Here is an 18287-nt window from a genome sequence, read left to right on the forward strand (position 1 = left end):
CTTACGGTTGTGGGTGGAGTTGTACCAGGCGGTGATACAGCCCGACAGGATGCTCACGATTGTGGATCTGTAAAAGTTTGAGTGTTTTTGGTGACAAGCCAAATTTCTTCAGCCTTCTTCACCACGCTGTCTGTGTGGGTGGACCATTTCAGTTTGTCCGTCATGTGTACGCCGAGGAATTTAACTTTCCACCTTCTCCACTACTGTCCCGTCGATGTGGATAGGGGGGTGCTCCCTCTGCTGTTTCCTGAAGTCCATAATCATCTCCTTTGTTTTGTTGACGTTGAGTGTGAGGTTATTTTCCTGACACCACACTCCAAGGGCCCTCACCTCCTCCCCGTAGGCCGTCTCGTCGTTGTTGGTAATCAATTCTAACACTGTAGTGTCGTCTGCAAACTTGATGATTGAGTTGGAGGCGTGCATGGCCACGCAGTCCTGGGTGAACAGGGAGTACAGGAGAGGGCTGATAATGCACCCTTGTGGGGCCCCAGTGTTGAGGATCAGCGGGGTGGAGATGTTGTTTCCTACCCTCACTACCTGGGGGCGGCCCGTCAGAAAGTCCAGGACCCAGTTGCACAGGGCGGGGTCGAGACCCAGGGTCTCGGGCTTAATGATGAGTTTTGAGTGTACTGTGGTGTTAAATGCTGAGCTGTAATCGATGAACAACATTCTTACATAGGTATTCCTCTTGTCCAGATGGGTTAGGGCAGTGTGCAGTGTGCAGTGTGATTGTGATTGCGTCATCTGTGGACCTATTGGGGCGGTAAGCAAATTGGAGTGGGTCCATGGTGTCAGGTAGGGTGGAGGTGATGTGATCCTTGACTAGTCTCTCAAAGCACTTCATGATGACGGAAGTGAGTGCTACGGGGCGGTAGTTGTTTATCTCAGTTACCTTAGCTTTCTTGGGAACAGGAACAATTGTGGCCCTCTTGAAGCATGTGGGAACAGCAGACTGGGATAGGGATTGATTGAATATGTCCATAAACACACCAGCCAGCTGGTCTGCGCATGCTCTGAGGACGCGGCTAGGGATGTCGTCTGGGCCGGTAGCCTTGCGAGGGTTAACACGTTTAAATGTTTTACTCACGTTGGCTGCAGTGAAGGAGAGCCCGCAGGTTTTGGTAGCTGGCCGTGTCAGTGGCAATGTATTGTCCTCAAAGCGAGCAAATAAGTTGTTTAGTTTGTCTGGGGGCAAGACATCGGTGTCCGCGACGGGCTGGTTTTCTTTTTGTAATCCGTGATTGACTGTAGACCCTGCCACATACGTCTCGTGTCTGAGCCGTTGAATTGCGACTCTACTTTGTCTCTATACTGACGCTTAGCTTGTTTGATTGCCTTGCGGAGGGAATAGCTACACTGTTTGTATTTGGTCATGTTTCCCGGTCGCTTTGCCATGATTAAAAGCAGTGGTTCGCGCTTTCAGTTTTGCGCGATTGCTGCCATCAATCCATGGTTTCTGGTTGGGGAAAGTTTTAATAGTCACCGTGGTTACAACATCACCGATGCACTTGCTAATAAACTCGCTCACCGAATCAGCGTATACATCAATGTTGTTGTCTGAGGCTATCCGGAACATATCCCAGTCCACTTGATCGAAGCAATCTTGAAGCGTGGAATCCGATTGGTCGGAGGCACCCTGGAGGTCAGGGCCCCTGGGCATGTGCACGGTCGGTATTCGGCCATGATTACTACAAGTTTAGATAGCTGGCTAGACTAAATACCAATAAAAAAATGTGTTAAATTGTACCTGGTGCAGTCTACAATTCTTATTCTTAAAGCTGCAATATGTAACTTTGGGTGACCAAATCAACATAGAAATATGAGTTATAGATCTGTCATTCTCATTTAAATCAAGTCTAAGAAGCGGTAGATCTGCTCTATGTGTGCTATTTCTATGCTTCCCGTGCTTAAGTTTGGTATTTGCGTAGTTTACTTTTGGTTTTATACAACCGCTTCAAACAGCTGAAAATACAGTCTTTTTGGTTACTGAAAAGATATTGCACAGCGGTTTAGAAGGTACAGTAATTCACTACACTATACATTGCTTGTTTTGTCACATAAACTGGAATTAGGCAAACTATTTGAATTTTAGCAACCAGTAAATGGTGGAATGATTTCTGCATATTGCACCTTTAATAGTAAGTTGAGACACTAACTGAGTAAAAAATATAAATATATAATAATTGGTTGGGCCCCTTAAGTGACCACTTATTTCGCTTATGCCTGGAACCGGCCCTGCACACACACACATTTCCACCCGAGTCAGACACCAACATGTTTGATAAATTTGACTCATATTTCTGTCCACTGTGTGCTGCCTTGCCTACGAACACGGAACTTCAGCGCATTAGAAATCCGAATCCAACACCCCGTCATGATCTGGATAAACCCCGTCCATGTCATTTTTCTCATCCAATGTGCTTCCAAACATACAATAACTACCCAATAGAATGTGTTCTTTATTGCAAGACGTATGTCATGATTGGATCATTGTACTGTCACTTTAACCCAACCATGCACCTTGCACGCCTTGGCTACACTTCAGAAATCTGAAATTGGTGGTTTGACAAACTAGCTTGTATTGTGTGTCTACATTAGCTAGTCTTTTGTCAATGTGACGTTAACTGTCTAACCTTTTATAACGATATAGCTAATCACTGTATTCAACGTCGCTTGCGTTTCGTATCCACGAGTCAAGAGTCACCAACAACGGAGGATATGCCAGCCAAGCCAAGGTGGAAGTAGCTAAAGTAACCATATCAACAGACAAGACAGGCTCGAGACTGGGGACAGGGGTAAAACAAAAATGATCTGATTAGGAATATGACCGCAAACTAACAAGGGAAATTGTTATCTATTGGTAAAATAAGCGTTTACCACGTGTAACCTTATTTCAATGAGTCTAATAGCTAGCTACAAAGAACGTATTGCTACCCTATGTTGCTATCTCGCGTAGTAGCGACAATGATTAGCAGTTAACGCGTAGCGACTACGTTGAATTGCATTGGATAGCGCTATAAAGGTTAGCTAGATTAACGTTTGAATACAGTATTTTCTATATACATAATTAAGATCCATAATCAAGCTGTATCATTAGGATGGCAATAGTTGCTTTCTAGTGTCTGACTAGCACTTTCAGTGCAAGCAGCTAGCCAAACCAGTTTGGTAAATCTGTGTTAATGCAGTCAGGTTGCTAATGCGTTAGCTAGCTACTGTAGGTTTACGATTTGGTGGATAAATACACTTTTTCTATCTATCTTGAAACGACTCAGGACCCACCAGAATCGTTCAGATATTTTGACACTGGACTCGTTAGATAGCTAAATAAATTTGGCACTTGCATGCTGGCTAGTGTTTGTCCACGTTTGTTGCATTTAGGCCACGTCGCTGCAGATGCATTTCATCTTACAGCGTCGTTGGATGAATGCAAACAAGACTGTGCGGAAGAGGGAAGGCGCGTGAATAACTGTTCCCCACATTCCCTGCAGCTAACTAATGCAAGAAACTCGTTTGGGGTTTGATACAAATGCTTTCTTTATTGACTATCTCAGTGGCTGTGTGTTTGCTGTAATTGAACGGCATGTCAGCTACCCAATTTGTTTACCAGGAGAAGCATAGGCTTATTTAGTTTTCTAGATCAGTTATCTAATACATTCTGAAATGGTTGGCTTTGGCGCAAACCGACGGGGAGGCCGTCTCCCGTCCTTCATCCTGATCGCATTGATGGTGATCATTGCCATACTTTCTTTCAACTACTGGACTGTGTCCAACAAGCAAGGGCGCCTATTGGACGAGTTGGCAGAGGTGCAGACACAGGTGAAGCGGACCGACGCGGCGCGCAGTCGACTGGAGAAGCGCAACTCAGAGCTGATGGTGCAGGTAGACACGCACAGGAAACAGATCGATCAGAAGGATGGAGATAACAGCATGCTGGAGGGCAAGCTGCATGCTCGTGAAGCACTCATCAAAAAGTGCACAGATGAAAAGGTAGGTAGGACTAGATCACTAAGTCCATCCGTAGTACCTATGCTTCCTAGTTCCTGCATATCTCAGGCTTATTAACTAACTGTGCCAAAGGTTTGACAGGTGGAAAGCAGCCTTGCACCTGCATCCTATTATATTACAGTGGAGGGCTAAACCTGTGATGTCAACCTAGTGACATCTAACAACATGGGTAAAGACTGAGCAGTCTCCAGCAACGATTTGAATGCTCAAAACACACACACAAGCAAGCCAAAGTTGAGTGTGTTGTCCCAGTGCATTGTTGTTATCTAAGCCTCAGATGAGTTTGAGGTACACGTCAGTACAACCTAAGTGACAATGTTTTTTTTAAATGTACTTCCTAAATCAAGGAATGAGTCTTGATGTCATTTTAAATGTAGGTTATACTCATAAACAATATTTTAGTTTAAGTGGTTATTTTATCTACTTCAGCTATGATAGCCATCAGATCCTTTGAATCTCAAAGGTGATTTCAAAAGCCATATCATATAACAGCTAAACTCATTTATCCCCATCACAATAGCACCTGCTAACCTGGCATTGCAGTTTGCAAATTGTTTATTGGTGTATATTCGTACACTTATATTAGTCATTTTACAGGAGGTAAAGTCTCCCTCCTTGCTGACATGGGGGTTATGAGTCCCAGCTGGGGCCCATCTGTGTGCCCAGTGCTGGGGCTGGGGATCAGCCTCTTTTTACACTTACTACAGTCAGTCTGCTTCTCCCCTCCTCCTTGTCTCAACCACCTCAATGTATGCTTATGTGCCTCATCAGATTGCATAGGAGGTGTGGCGAGAACAGATGCGGGGGGGGGGGGGAATTAGCATTCTGCCGTACCCACACGGATGTTTGCTCTTCGGATTGTGTGGGCTAGCCATGCCCAAACCGGATTGTATATTTTTTTAAATTACAGCTCATTTCCTGAATGTTAATTGTGTCCAACAGTGCAAATCTTCTGTTCAACATGAGGGATGTCGTAGTGTAAAACCAGTCCCAGATTTTCCCCAGCGTTAATCTACTCTTTGTCCCGTACCAGGATGTCACCAGTGTTAGGGTTGGGCGACGTCAACCTTAGTCCTATTGTGATTATGTACCAATAAAACATGCCCCTATTGCGCCCCTCATAAAAAAACATACAAAAACGACAGTTGGGCTATAGCGTGAAATTGAATGCAACTGGATGAATCATGACGAAAGATCATGTTAAACGCCTGGACAGAGGCTAAGTGCAGGCAATGGCAAATCTTTTCTAATATTCCTTTCTGGTGGAGGGTCAGAGCAGGTTTGTGTGTGTCTGTGTGGCGCACATATGATGAAGCAGTGACTGTCTGATGAGGAACGGTCTGTCTTACCATAGTGTGTTAGGTTATAGGCCTACATCATGGGCTGGATAGAAGCAGTCTACAGTCTTCAGAATTTGATAATAATTGCTTTAATTCTCTCATAAAATAATGGTAATTTTGCATGAAGAAAAAGCAAGTCCCACCAATTTAACTCTTTACAAGTGTTTTTGTGGTAGTGGAAGGAGTTTAAAATGTTTTATGCCAAGCAGTTAAATTTTGTAAAATAATTGGTCTGATTGCTTTGATAGACTACACTATCAACCTTATTACTTTGGATTGTGGGGCAGTTAGGTCACATATTTCTTCACAAATAACTAGAGATGCACCGATATTAAATTTTGGGCCCATACCGATATCCAATATTTTCCTTGCCAAAAAAAAAACGTTCTAGTAAGCATTCTAGTACAGTTAAATAGTTGAAACACACACAGACCAAAAAGTTATTTTGTTGGCATTTACGTTTGTCTCCATTACCAGTAAAACATAATCAAAACCTATTTATTTCACTTACTTGCTGTGCTGTTTTGTTGTTCATTTGTTCAGTCTCAACCAGGATTTCATCATACATGTCAAGCAGTGAAGTTTCAGCTCTGTCTGTCCGTGGCCTCTCTTTCTTGGTGCACACTGTCACTGTGTCCGTTTCCACCTTGTCCAGCTGTGTCTGTAACATTTCACATAAACCCTGTTTCTTGTCTGCATTGAAGTAGTGGTCCTTGTACCTAGCATTGAGCATGGTGGCGATAGAGTAAAGAGGCTCAGGGAATGCCACCGGATCGCAGCCTCTTGTAGAGTACTTTTGCAAGTTTTAACCCCACGGTCTGTCAGCAGTTTTGTTAAGCAGGCGTTACAATGCCACGACAAAGGCTATCACGTCTGCTGCAGACGCAGTTGATGATCTTATTTCTCGAGTCAGTTGTTCGATTGGGGCTAGGAGTGTGTTCATGTTTCAAACATGTTCTCAAATGTCATTGAAATGGCAGCAGTGGTATGAAAACCAGCACATTTTTGAGCATGCAATACCAGCACATTTTTGAGCATGCAATACATTTTTGAGCATGCAATACGGAATGTGATTTGAGTTACTGTGGTGGTAGTAGTAATGATGCTGTATTAGCGTAGCCTAGTTATGCCATTACTCCTCTCATTCTAGTACTGCTGAAAGGGCTAAAGGATAGAGAAGCAACACAAAGTAATTGTCTGAAGTGCTTTGCTTTAATGTTTTGGTTTCCGTCTCCACATCTGCAGTGTACTTTGTGGGTGCCAAGAAAGAGCACTGTTATTTTCCACACAGCAGATTTGGTGGAGAAACTGTGAACCACTCGGTGTCTCTCTGCAGGGAAGGTGACAGCATGAAGCTTTTATCTCCACAATGGCTGACATTGATGCTGTAATTACTGCCACTCCTCTTCTGTGCATTCTGCCTCATTAAAGTTCTGCATTAAAGTTCTGAGCCCCTCATTCCCTCCCTCTGTGGATTTGATTCAAGCCCTTGGTTCTCACTGGAGAATCCACCCCTGTGATTTGATTGGTGGCTAGTGGCAACTGATGGGGACGTGAATCTCGTATGTGGGGGAGTTGTTTGTCCCTGAGACAGTCGTATAGAGGTGCCCGAATGGATACTATTCCCTCCTTAGCCTATAAATAACGGTTCCTTTACTCATTGAGCGGTTCCTTCGCTTTCACTCCCTTCAATGAACAAAAAGGAGCACATAAGGAATACCAGGCATGATGGCAGCCTAACACACTGACTTGACAGTCAGGATTATCAGGCACTATTCCACACGGCTGTAAAATGTTTAGTGACTGGGCCAATGGAGCTATCAGAGAGAGAATCTTCTTTGGGAGAGACTAGTATTGAATTACACATATGGGGCAGGCAAACAAAGTAGGGTTCTCTTTTGACACGTGGTTACTTGCCACCCGGGAAGGGTAATCCCAGCCAGCCAGGCATCCCCTTGGTGTTTGTACCATGCTCAAATCGATTTGGTTTCTCCGGGCTGGGTTTGATGTTTTTGTCTTTTGGTGTTAATTTCATGCATTGAGGGTGTAGAATACAGTAGGTCTATGAAGCTCCTAGGTTTGATGGTCCTTTGCCTGTGTTTTTAGCAGCTGGGATCTCCTGTCCTTACACTTATGACAGTTTTTTTTGTTGCTCATTCTGAGTGGTTATACATTTGGCTGGGCTATAGAGACTTAGTCAGACCCCAGATAAGGGAGATGTGTAATTGGGTGGAGGGCAGAGAGGGGCCTGTCTGGATCAGTCAGGGGCTCAGGAGGACAGAACTCTCTCTCGTCTGACAGGTTCTCACGCCGTCTGCGGCCTCTCAGCCACTGAGCTGACTGGACCTATATGGCCGGTGTTGGATTTTGAGTGCTTTCAATTAGATACGCTTTGGTATATTCAAGAAGATGGGTATTGCAGAGATGACGTGCCGCGTCTAACAAGTATTATTGTTCTATATAGTGAATGCATTTACTTTGTGTACGGTAGGGGAGAGGATATCAAGTATTAGGCTGTGCATGTGCAGTAGCTCCCTCAGTGACTAGTACTGCCAATGAGGAGTGCTGCGACGATGGCTCACTCTTCAAGTCACTGGGCAACGCTGGGCCGTCTTTTATTGTGGTCAAGGTAGGGGGAGGGGAAAGACGGGACAAAGGAAAGCAAACTGGACAAATTAGGATTTTGTCTCCTTTTTGAGAGAGGCTACATCTGGCAACGGTGTATAATATAACCATTGCAGAATTAGACAAATATGAAACTGAACAAAGGATGTATGCATAAGTTAAGCTCATAATGCCTTTGTAACAAATCCACAGATGTTGAGCTCAGAACACAAATACCTACTCTTATACCTACTCTTATTTGGTGTAGCATAATGTTGCCTCAGCCTCGCCTCTCTTTTTTTACTGTGTTCTATTATGTTCAATACAACGGTAACTGTATTCATAAATACACGTTATACAGCTCAGGTGTTTGTGTGGCCACGTAGGCTGTCTGTCGAACTTGCGTATATGGACACACAAATGTGCAGAATACAGATACCAGACATGTAGACTCTTCACGTTCTCTATGCCTCTAAGCATGCACAAATAGTGCCCCGGGGATGGCCTTCAGTCCTCTGTTTCTCTCCCAGCTGCATTTCACATTCACCTCCTCCCCTCAGATCAATGCCTCCACCGCTCCTTAAATCTACCTCAAAGCCACAGCCGCTCTCCTCTGGTTGAGGCAACAAAAAACACTTGGGATTGAATTTTGTCTTTGTACATGTATGAAAATACATGTAATAACCCCTTAGCCAGTCAGTGTGTCATAATGTGTAATGGGCCAATAGCGCATTGTTCTGATTATAAAGTGGTTTCACTCTAAGCGGTCTGGGGGTGTAAAGTCAATTGAAAATCAATCCAGTTTATTACAAGTTGCAACAGGGAGACACCTCTAGCACAGAAGCAGAGAAAATGTCTAACTGGCCTTCTCTGAGACGGCCCTTATATCCTGAATAGCAGACAACTGTTCTTTAATCCCGAGAGGCTATTGGGAAGTCAAAACAAAAGGCATGGACTTGGTCAGCTGCTACAGAATCAGTGTTTTCACAGAATACAATCGTAATCAGTGTGTCCTTGTACCTCCAGTCTGGCGTCAATCGCTATCAACAGATGTGAGTTTAATCCAGAACATACAGCATCCAGTTTATTGACATCAACCCAAGTGTCACAGAACACTAGAAACCATTTCTCTATTACAGAAAGAGAATGTATAACTATGCTAAACATTGTTAGTCACTCTAAACTAAATGTGAACTTTATTCTCTTAAATATTCCTATTACAGTGAGCCATAGGTCTCTCTCCATCAGGCTTCATTATGAAGGGTAGAGATCTAATGAAGGCTGCTGCTCTGTGTTCTGTTCTGACTGCCTCAGCCTGGCTGTCCTTTAGGATCTCTTCCATCTGATCTGACTCAATATCTGGCTGCGGGTGGTCCTCCAGTCACTCGGCGAGTCAGACGCAATGAATGAGACGGGAGTGTTTTGCAAGCAGAATTTTCACTCAACAGAACCTTTTTATGCAGCTAGATATCTACTGTTGCCGAGCTGACATTTGAAATGCTATTGCATCTGAACGTAGTATAAAAATGATATCTTTCCAGTTAGGCTAGTTCAGCCATGTAATAATGTAGATGTCCTGTTAAACCGGTTGTGTTTGGAATTAAGATGAGCACAAAGAGTTCTGCTAACAACGTGTTCTGGTGACCTTTCCTCAGACTGATGTTCTTTTCTCTCCTTTCCAGATGAAGGTGCAGGGTGATGTCACCGCACAGATGTCGGAGATTGTGAGGCTGAAAGGTAAGAGCAGACACTGGCCAGCAGAGGGCACACTTCTGTTGGAGTCTTAAGGCTAGGCTAGCAGAAAGCAGTATGGGCTTGTATTACCACAGATAGAGCCTGGAGCAGTAACAGCAGTTTGCTTAATGCTATTAGTGCTGTTAAGATGTTTTATCTCAAGTCCCCCATGTGCCAAGTGGACTCTAATGCAAACAGATGTGCAATGTTGTCGTTCCTAGTTTCTTTATTGAATGATTGTCCGACACTAAAGCTGTAGCCCGATATCACTGCATGGTTGAAATTGCATTTGTCCATACACTATAACCTTAGGGTTCATATTCTATGTTATTTGGGTGGGGTGTAGAGCAGCTGAAGGAGCTGAAACAGGAGTTTATGAGGCAGGAGATCCAGCTGAGGGAGGTGAAGAAGAACAGCACCAACCTGGAGAGGAAGCTGGAGTATGAGAGGTACAGAGAATGAATTCTCTCAACACATCTCATGTTTTTGCTCTAGGCTCTCAAAATCACAGCAAAGTTTAGGTTATGATGACTATCACACCAATATAGCCATTGGTTGGAATTTTGACAAGAGCTTCATTGCTTTTCTCTCTGATTTGTCTAACCAATTGTTTGTGTGAATGATAGTTTGCAGTGTGGGCGTCAAATCACACAACTAATGGACGAGTATGAAGAAGCTAAAAAGACCCTGGAGGAGGAGGTGGTGAAGCTGAGAAAGGTGAGGCCCTCTGTCAGAGCTGCTAGTCATGATGTTCCTGCCTTTCCTTCCCCGTAATGTAAGTGGTTGTCTACCACCCCCTGTTGGTGTTCATAGATCATACACTCTGTGGAATGTCCTTTGTCCTGGATGTCAGCAGTTCTGCACTTAGTCATTGTGACTTTTGCTTACCCAGCAATAGTAAGGTGATTATATTAATCTCTCCCCTCTATCTTTTTCTCTGTCTCTCTTTCCCACCCTCTGCAGAGTGTGCTGGATAGCAGGAAGGTTGGAGCTGCAGAAGGAGGGACTGAGGTGGAGACCGCAGGAGAGCACCTAACTGTGGCCACACACCGAGACACTGACCTCAAAGGTAACATTACAACCAGCTCATATTGCCACATTCTGCCTCTGTAATGTTTCAGAGCTAACCCACCCTCTCTCCCTCCACCCCATCCATTCTTCTCTCTCCCTCCTGGGATAGAAGATTTGGGCAAGCCTGGCAGTGATGCTGGCATGCCTGGTATTGAGGACAGTGAAGTGGGAAAAATAGATGATGTGCAATTTGGTGAGTATTTATTCCCTCTGGTTATTCTACTTTTGATAACGATTCTGGCAGTACGATTAGTGTGAAATTTCAACTGGAACTGTCCTCCTCCCCTCATTCTCTCTAGCCCTGAAGAAGCCAGCCATCACCCAGAACCACATAGAGATACCTGATACTGCGTTAAGAGAGGTGGGGGCCGGTATGGGAGCAGGTGCTGGGGCAGGTGAGGGGGCTGGTCGAGACCTCTCTCTGGACCGGCCTGTGCTCCAGATCCAGGACAAGGTCCTAGGGCTGAGGATGGAGGGACGAGCGGGGGCCCTCCAGCAGCAGCCCCCTCAGGCGGTGGCAGAAAGACCCATCCTCTTTGATGACAACAAGGCAGCCATCCAGGCAGATGAGTTCGGAGAGCAGCACAGACCGCTTAGAGGTATGTCAACTCAAACTTCACACACTACATATTTGCATTTTCAGTTTACTTTATTAGCTTTGCTGCCCAGAGACAAAGCCAGTTATGCAGTAATGCTTTAGTGGTGACATGTTATCGTGTGTCTGTCATTGAGTTCGAGACCTGAGGCCATGGCCTGGGTACAGCTCTGACTGGGCTCTTAATGGCTGTGTGCAGCAGAGGCCCCGCTACTCTTGGCCTCTATTCAACTCCACACTAGCTGCTATAAAACGTGAGCCATGCTGGCTTCCTGTTTTCAGTTCAGGTTTTTTTTCATGGAATGTTTGTGTAGAAAATGGAGGGAAATGTATCGTTGGCGCAGTGCTCTGCTCTCTGTTTGGCAACCTCTGTCTTTTTAAAGGTGATTCATCCTTTTCTCCCGGAGATTGAAAACATGCTCCTTCACAGAGAGCTAGCCTACAGTCTGAAGGAGCATGTTTTCAATCTCCGGGAGACACATTCCGTACTACAGGAGAGAGTGCACCCTGAACCTCTACTGTACATTAAAAATGAAAAGCCCAAAAGGGATGACCAAATTTCAGGTGAAATGTTTCTAACAGAAAAAAAGTCATTATTGATGCTACCTGTTTCGCTGTCTCCTTTTAAGCTCCTGCCAATGTGATGAAAGCAGATGGTGTACAGAGGAAAGGGGCAGAACTGCCTCTGCCTCCTAACCCCGCCCAGGTGCCCAACCCTATAGAACCTCGGCATGCCAGAGACCCCAAGCCTGCTGAGCCCCTGCGTCACAGACAGAGTGAGTGCCTCCAAAGGCTGGTGGGGATGGGCGGGGGAAGACGGAGTAACTCTCAGTACACAGGAGAAGTGACACATGGAGACTGTGGTTGTGTCTTTCCTCTGACCTTTAGCTGCAGCGTCCCAGTAAGAAGAGCTTCTCTCCCTTGCAGATGTGTCAAGGTTACAACATAACCTTTACAATTACATAAGCTATTTTTGAACGCATTCTACAGTCTGAGCCCTATCTCGAGTTCTTTCTCAAAGGCTGCGTTATAGGTCTACTATAAGTGGTTGCCTTCCCTAGCTATCAGGGTTTTAACAAACCTTCTTCAACACTGCCCATGAAGTCATACATATTAGAGGTGCTGTCGCCACAGACTGAAAGAGATGGCCAGATGCCAGAGTGCACACACAGTGGGAGAGGCCGCCTGACTTCAAGGGTCTCAGGGTGTTCCTTCCTGCTGCCTGCCTGGCTTCAGCTTTGCTCCCTCCCTCCGCTGCCTACTCTCCAAACAATACCCCAACCAGCTGCCCTGCCAGCTACCCCTCTCCTTGCTTCATCTTCACACTCTCTGCACCACACACACACTCGTCATGTTTTCCTCCAAGTTCCTTTACACATATCACTTCATTGCCAATGACTCTTTTTGTCTTCCCAAAAATCCCCTTAAACATATAAACTATGCCTCCCTCCCATACCTTTACTGTCCAACCAATCACCACCTCCTTCATCCCCTCTGTTTCTTAGTTTCATCATCCTTTCTTTCATTCACTCTCTCCATCCTTTCTCTTCTGACTCTGTCACAATCTCTTTGCTTCCCTCCCTTCCTGATGGGGCCCTTCTCTGCCTCTACAGGCCGTTTCTTTGATGAGAACGAGTCCCCTGTAGATCCGCAGCACGGCTCTAAGCTGGCGGACTACAATGGGGACGATGGGAACGTGGGTGAGTACGAGGCGGACAAGCAGGCCGAGCTGGCCTACAATGAGGAAGAGGATGGTGATGGTGGGGAGGAAGACGTCCAAGGTGAGCCAGGCCAGGGGTCTTCAAGTCCAGCTGTATCACCATTTCTCCCTCCTCCACTCCTGCTGCCCCTGCATTAGACTGAGTACCACCAGCTCGGCCAGAGCTCACAGCACCCCGAGTTACCCACCATTCCTGTCTCAGGAACATCCATAACCAACCGCCCCTCAGGGTCTAAGCCTGAGGACTGTTCAGTGGGTCATTTTAGGCTGGAGGGAAAGCCTCCCATCATTGTATACCACAATCAAGCCCTATACCTCTACATGTGGGTGGGGGCACTTCTCCCTCTCAGTGACTCCACTCCAATGTCTGCATGCCTCATCCAGCCGTGCGCTTCCCCACTATCTGTGCTCCACCACCTGTATGTGCCCACTTGTCATCTCTGTGTACACCTGCAGTAGATTAGTAGATGCTGTGTTTGAGTAGTACTTGAAGTTTTAAATGCATGTGCGTTCTTGTCTCATCATTATTGTACTGCTGTCATTCATTTCTCCGCGACAGGTTAGGTTGTGAAGTATTTTGTGTGTTAAACCTTTTTAATGGACCACCAGGTAGATCCATGTAGGTCCTTAGTCATTTAACCACTTGATATTGACATTTTATAACAGCTATTGTCGTCCCTGCCATTGAAAGTGCCATTGAACAGGCTGTGAAAAAAGTAGTGTTAGGAATTCTATGGCCAATATGGGGCCAGACTAATATGTACAGTATGTTGCTCTATGGAGCATTCCTAATGATGATCTTTTGGGATTTCCTTTGAAATCTATCTAGCAGATGTAATTTAGGGATAAGAGAGATGACTACTCCCTGATTTGTTCTGTCTTCAATCTCCTTTCAGATGATGAAGATCGAGACATGCAGGGAGACCGGGCAGTGGACTATGGGAAGAGACGTCAAGCCATCGACATTCTGTAAACCTTGTCAACTTGCTCTAGGATTTGGGATAGAAAATTCAATCCTCCGCATTGTTTCAATTATGCTACGGATGTCATTCTTAGGACTGGTTGAAATCACGAAGATGTTTTTAGCTGCGTCTCTTATGGCGATGGACAATTCTGAAGACACGATTACAGATTATTATTCCATGAAGCAGTTTGACCTAAAACCATGTATCATTGAATCTATAAAACAATTCATGATAATATCATTCTGTGCAGCCGTTGACTTGCAACTATATTTGTTTTATAAGTTATTTGGTATTAGAATTTCTTAGCGATTACATTGATATAATGTACAAGAGTGCTATACAGTATACATTTCTTTTTTCTTTCCCCGTGACCGATTTATGAAGGCTTTTGTTTTGTTTACTACTTTGAATGAACTGTCAGCTGCAAGAATAGACTGAAGTGGTCTGGAAGAGCCAGTTTGGGCCAGAACCTCGCTGTCTTGGATGACTCTATTGCTGACCTGGTCACCTAGACTGGCAGGCATGGCATATTGCTTGAAATTGTCAACTTTAATTTGACTTGTCTTTACCTAAAAAAGGAATATGTTTCCCTTTGATGTGGGACAGCTGTTGCTTGATAAAGAAAAATAACTGAACTATCGCTCCAAACTGTGTCAATGAATTTGACAGGACAGTTTCTTTGGCACTTTCTTATTGTTGGACTCTTGTATGGACGCCCACACTTCAAACACAGCCACGCCAACCAACGCAGCGCTTATGCCAAGGACTTCTCATGGCTTCTTAAACCTATTTGTTCACCTTATTTCTGTCAGACATAACACTCAAGTGCTCATTCTGTCTTACAATTATGCTGTTGTTATTAATGCATGTAATCTTTTTTAATCAACCTGAAGAACGTCTTGAAGCTGGAGGCAATACTTAGACCAGTTTAGAATTAGGAATCCTGTGGAAGACTAAATGCACATCTGTCCTGCTATTATGAATGGACTACAGTAGGCATAGATGTACATATTTGAATTGTTTCTATTTTAACTATAGGACGCAAAGGACTATTCTTCCTTTAAATAATAAGCATAATCCGTTTTGTTTAAAAGTTTTGTTTTTTTTCATATGGAAGGTCGGCATATTGAATGTACGCTGCTGATTGGTTTTTCAAGATCATAATGTAATTAAGATATTTGAGTAGTTAATTGTTACAAAACTGAATTTAGATGCTAATAGATAAAACTGTGGAACCAGTGAACTTGTCCCCAGCTAAGTTTTCCCTCAAATTTCAACGTGTTACTGATCTGCTGGGGATTACTAAAAGCTGTTGGTATCACTGATCTTGGAGGTAATTTATAATTTCATACTGAAGAATAAATAATTAAGTGGTCATTATTGATACAAGTAATTAAACAATTGTTTCTGTTTCCCCCTGAAAGCCTTTTGAGCCATGATTTGTTAAAAATATATATTTTGTTCTCTAACCTCTTGAGAATGTGCATGTGAACTGTACTTTACCTGAAAAGGTGACTGACTGGCAATGGGAAAACTGCATGTGATTGTGGCCCATGTTGACTCCAATGTTTCCCACAGTTGTCAAGTTGGTTGGATATCCTTTGGGTGGTTGACCATTCTTGATACACACTGGAAACTGTTGAGTGTGAAACCCATCAGCGTTGCAGTTCCTGACACAAACCGTTGCGCCTGGCACCTACTACCATACCCTGTTCAAAGGCACTTAAATGTTTTTGCCTTGCCCATTCACCCACTGAATGGCACACATACACAATCCATGTCTCAAGCCTTAAAAATCCTTCTTTAACCTGTCTCATCCCATTAATCTACAGTGATTGAAATGGATTTAACAAGTGACATAAATAAGGGATCATAACTTTCGCCAGGTCAGTCTTATGGAAAGAGCTGGTGTTCTTAATGTTTTGGATACTGAGTGTATACACGAAACTAAGCAAAAAAAGAAACGTCCCTTTTTCAGGACCCTGTCTTTCAAAGATAATTTGTAAAAATCCAAATTACTTCACAGATCTTCATTGTAAAGGGTTTAAACACTGTTTCCCATGCTTGTTTAAAGAACCAAAAACAATTAATGAACATGCACCTGTGGAACGGTTGTTAAGACACTAACAGCTTAGACGGTAGGCAATTTAGGTCAGTTATGAAAACTTAAGACACTAAAGAGGCCTTTCTACTGACTCTGAAAAACACAAAGAAACATGCCCAGGTTCCCTGCTCATCTGCGTGAACGTGCCTTAGGCATGCTGCAAGGAGGCATGAGGACTGCAGATGTAGCCAGGGCAATAAATGGCAATGTTTGTACTGTGAAACGCCTAAGACAGCGCTACAGGGAGACAGGACGGACAGCTGATCGTCCTCACAGTGGCAGACCACGTGTAACAACACCTGCACAGGATCGGTACATCCGAACATCACACCTGCTGGACAGGTACAGGATGGCAACAACAACTGCCCGAGTTACACCAGGAACGCATAATCCCTCCATCAGTACTGACTGTCTGCAATAGGCTGAGAGAGGCTGGACTGAGGGCTTGTAGGCCTGTTGTAAGGCAGGTCCTCACCAGACCCACAAACCCACCGTCGCTGGACCAGACAGGACTGGCAAAAGTGCTCTTCACTGACGAGTCGCGGTTTTGTCTTACCAGGGGTGATGGTCGGATTTGAGTTTATCGTCGAAGGAATGAGCGTTACACCGAGGCCTGTACTTTGGAGCGGGATCGATTTGGAGTTGGAGGGTCCGTCATGGTCTGGGGCGGTGTGTCACAGCATCATCGGACTGAGCTTGTCATTGCAGGCAATCTCAACGCTGTGCGTAACAGGGAAGACATCCTCCTCTCTCGTGGTACCCTTCCTGCAGGCTCATCCTGACATGACCCTCCAGAATGACAATGCCACCAGCAATACTGTTTGTTCTGTGTGTGATTTCCTGCAAGACAGGAATGTCAGTGTTCTGCCATGGCCAGCGAAGAGCCCTGATCTCAATCCCATTGAGCACGTCTGGGACCTGCTGGATCGCAGGATGAGGGCTAGGGCCATTCCCACTAGAAATGTCTGGGAACTTGCAGGTGCCTTGGTGGAAGAGGGGAGTATCAACTCACAGCAAGAACTGGCAAATCTGGTGCAGTACATGAGGAGATGCACTGCAGTACTTAATGCAGCTGGTGACCACACCAGATACTAACTGTTACTTTTGATATTGACCCCTCATTTGTTCAGGGACACATTATTACATTTCTGTTAGTCACATGTCTGTGGAACTTGTTCAGTTTGTCTCAGTTGTTGAATCTTATGTTCATACAAATATTTACACATGATATGTTTGCTGAAAATAAATGCAGTTAACAGTGAGGACGTTTATTTTTTTGCTGAGTTTGTTAGTGCTACCAGAAGCCTCTCTGTTGTAATCAAATCCACATCACCAGATTATTTTGATTCAGTTCAAATGATTCAGTTCAAAAGCCACTGTATCATTTATAGTATTTTCAATTAATCAATTACATTTTAATCAAAGCTCGTTATTAGTCTGCATAGAAGACCCCCAAATATCAAGCAATTGCAAGTAAAAACCAACAAGCTGTATGGAGAAAAAAATCTACAAAATACCCGTTAAGGAAGAAACCTCGAGAGGAACCACACTTATGGGTGCTCGGGGGATTCAGGACCAGGTAACGGTATGTACTGTCTGAGTATCTCCGGGGCTGTACTGTTTTTCAAATAAAAGGGGTGTGAGTTCATGTGCCAAAGCAAAGGGGAAAATTAGTTATATTACGCTGGCCCGTGTTGAACCGGCAAATGGCCCGGCACGTCATCGGGTGAAAGCGGGGAGGGAGGAGCGCCCGTCTCAAATCAAACAGTAATCTGCGCGGTTTGGTCATGTCAGCATGGTGCATCGTCCAGAAACATCTCTTCCATAAAATAAATGAATTTTCAAACTAGGTTTTCATTGGGAAGGCAGGTAAAGGGTTTTATCCAAAGCAATCACTGTTGAATGTGAAAACACAAAAACTGATTTATAACTGACGTCACCTTTGTTTTGAACCGATTTCGCCGTCCGCCAGAGCGGGGCACCTGGCTTACGCCCGGAAACAGCCCGGTTCCACCATTACATTTACATTTAAGTCATTTAGCAGACGCTCTTATCCAGAGCGACTTACAAATTGAATGCAAATTGACTTACACCATGAATGCAATCACTTCACCCGAAGTGACCTTTGCCAGACTCCAGTGACCCAAGT

The 18287-nt window shown here is 44.5% G+C and overlaps 1 protein-coding gene across 5 annotated transcripts; it reads left to right on the plus strand.

The window, feature by feature from the left end:
• Positions 1–2498: 2498 nt before the first annotated feature.
• Positions 2499–15457, plus strand: golm2 (golgi membrane protein 2). Of its 5 annotated transcripts, none has more exons than XM_071401501.1 (10): positions 2499–3987; positions 9632–9686; positions 10030–10132; positions 10310–10400; positions 10647–10752; positions 10864–10947; positions 11054–11353; positions 11979–12125; positions 12963–13049; positions 13966–15457. In XM_071401501.1, the coding sequence occupies exons 1-10, from the start codon at positions 3661–3663 to the stop codon at positions 14040–14042; spliced, it is 1377 nt and encodes a 458-aa protein (XP_071257602.1). In that variant the 5' UTR covers positions 2499–3660; the 3' UTR covers positions 14043–15457. The 5 variants fall into 5 exon arrangements, with proteins under 5 accessions (XP_071257602.1, XP_071257600.1, XP_071257601.1 ...); XM_071401499.1 differs by having other exon boundaries at positions 2500–3987; positions 12963–13130; XM_071401500.1 differs by having other exon boundaries at positions 2500–3987; positions 10867–10947; positions 12963–13130.
• The last annotated feature ends 2830 nt before the right edge of the window (positions 15458–18287 follow it).

The sequence above is a fragment of the Salvelinus alpinus genome, chromosome 5, assembly GCF_045679555.1.
Source record: "Salvelinus alpinus chromosome 5, SLU_Salpinus.1, whole genome shotgun sequence".
Classification (NCBI taxonomy): domain Eukaryota; kingdom Metazoa; phylum Chordata; class Actinopteri; order Salmoniformes; family Salmonidae; genus Salvelinus; species Salvelinus alpinus.

What these genes read in the sequence shown, in the direction of transcription:
- golm2 (XM_071401499.1), top strand. Translation starts at nt 3,661, where the DNA reads ATGGTTGGCTTTGGCGCAAACCGACGGGGAGGCCGTCTCCCGTCCTTC. An exon ending in AAAAGTGCACAGATGAAAAG is followed by an intron (nt 3,988 to 9,631) that starts GTAGGTAGGACT and finishes TCTCCTTTCCAG; the next exon opens with ATGAAGGTGCAGGGTGATGT. An exon ending in GCAGCACAGACCGCTTAGAG is followed by an intron (nt 11,354 to 11,978) that starts GTATGTCAACTC and finishes TCTCCTTTTAAG; the next exon opens with CTCCTGCCAATGTGATGAAA.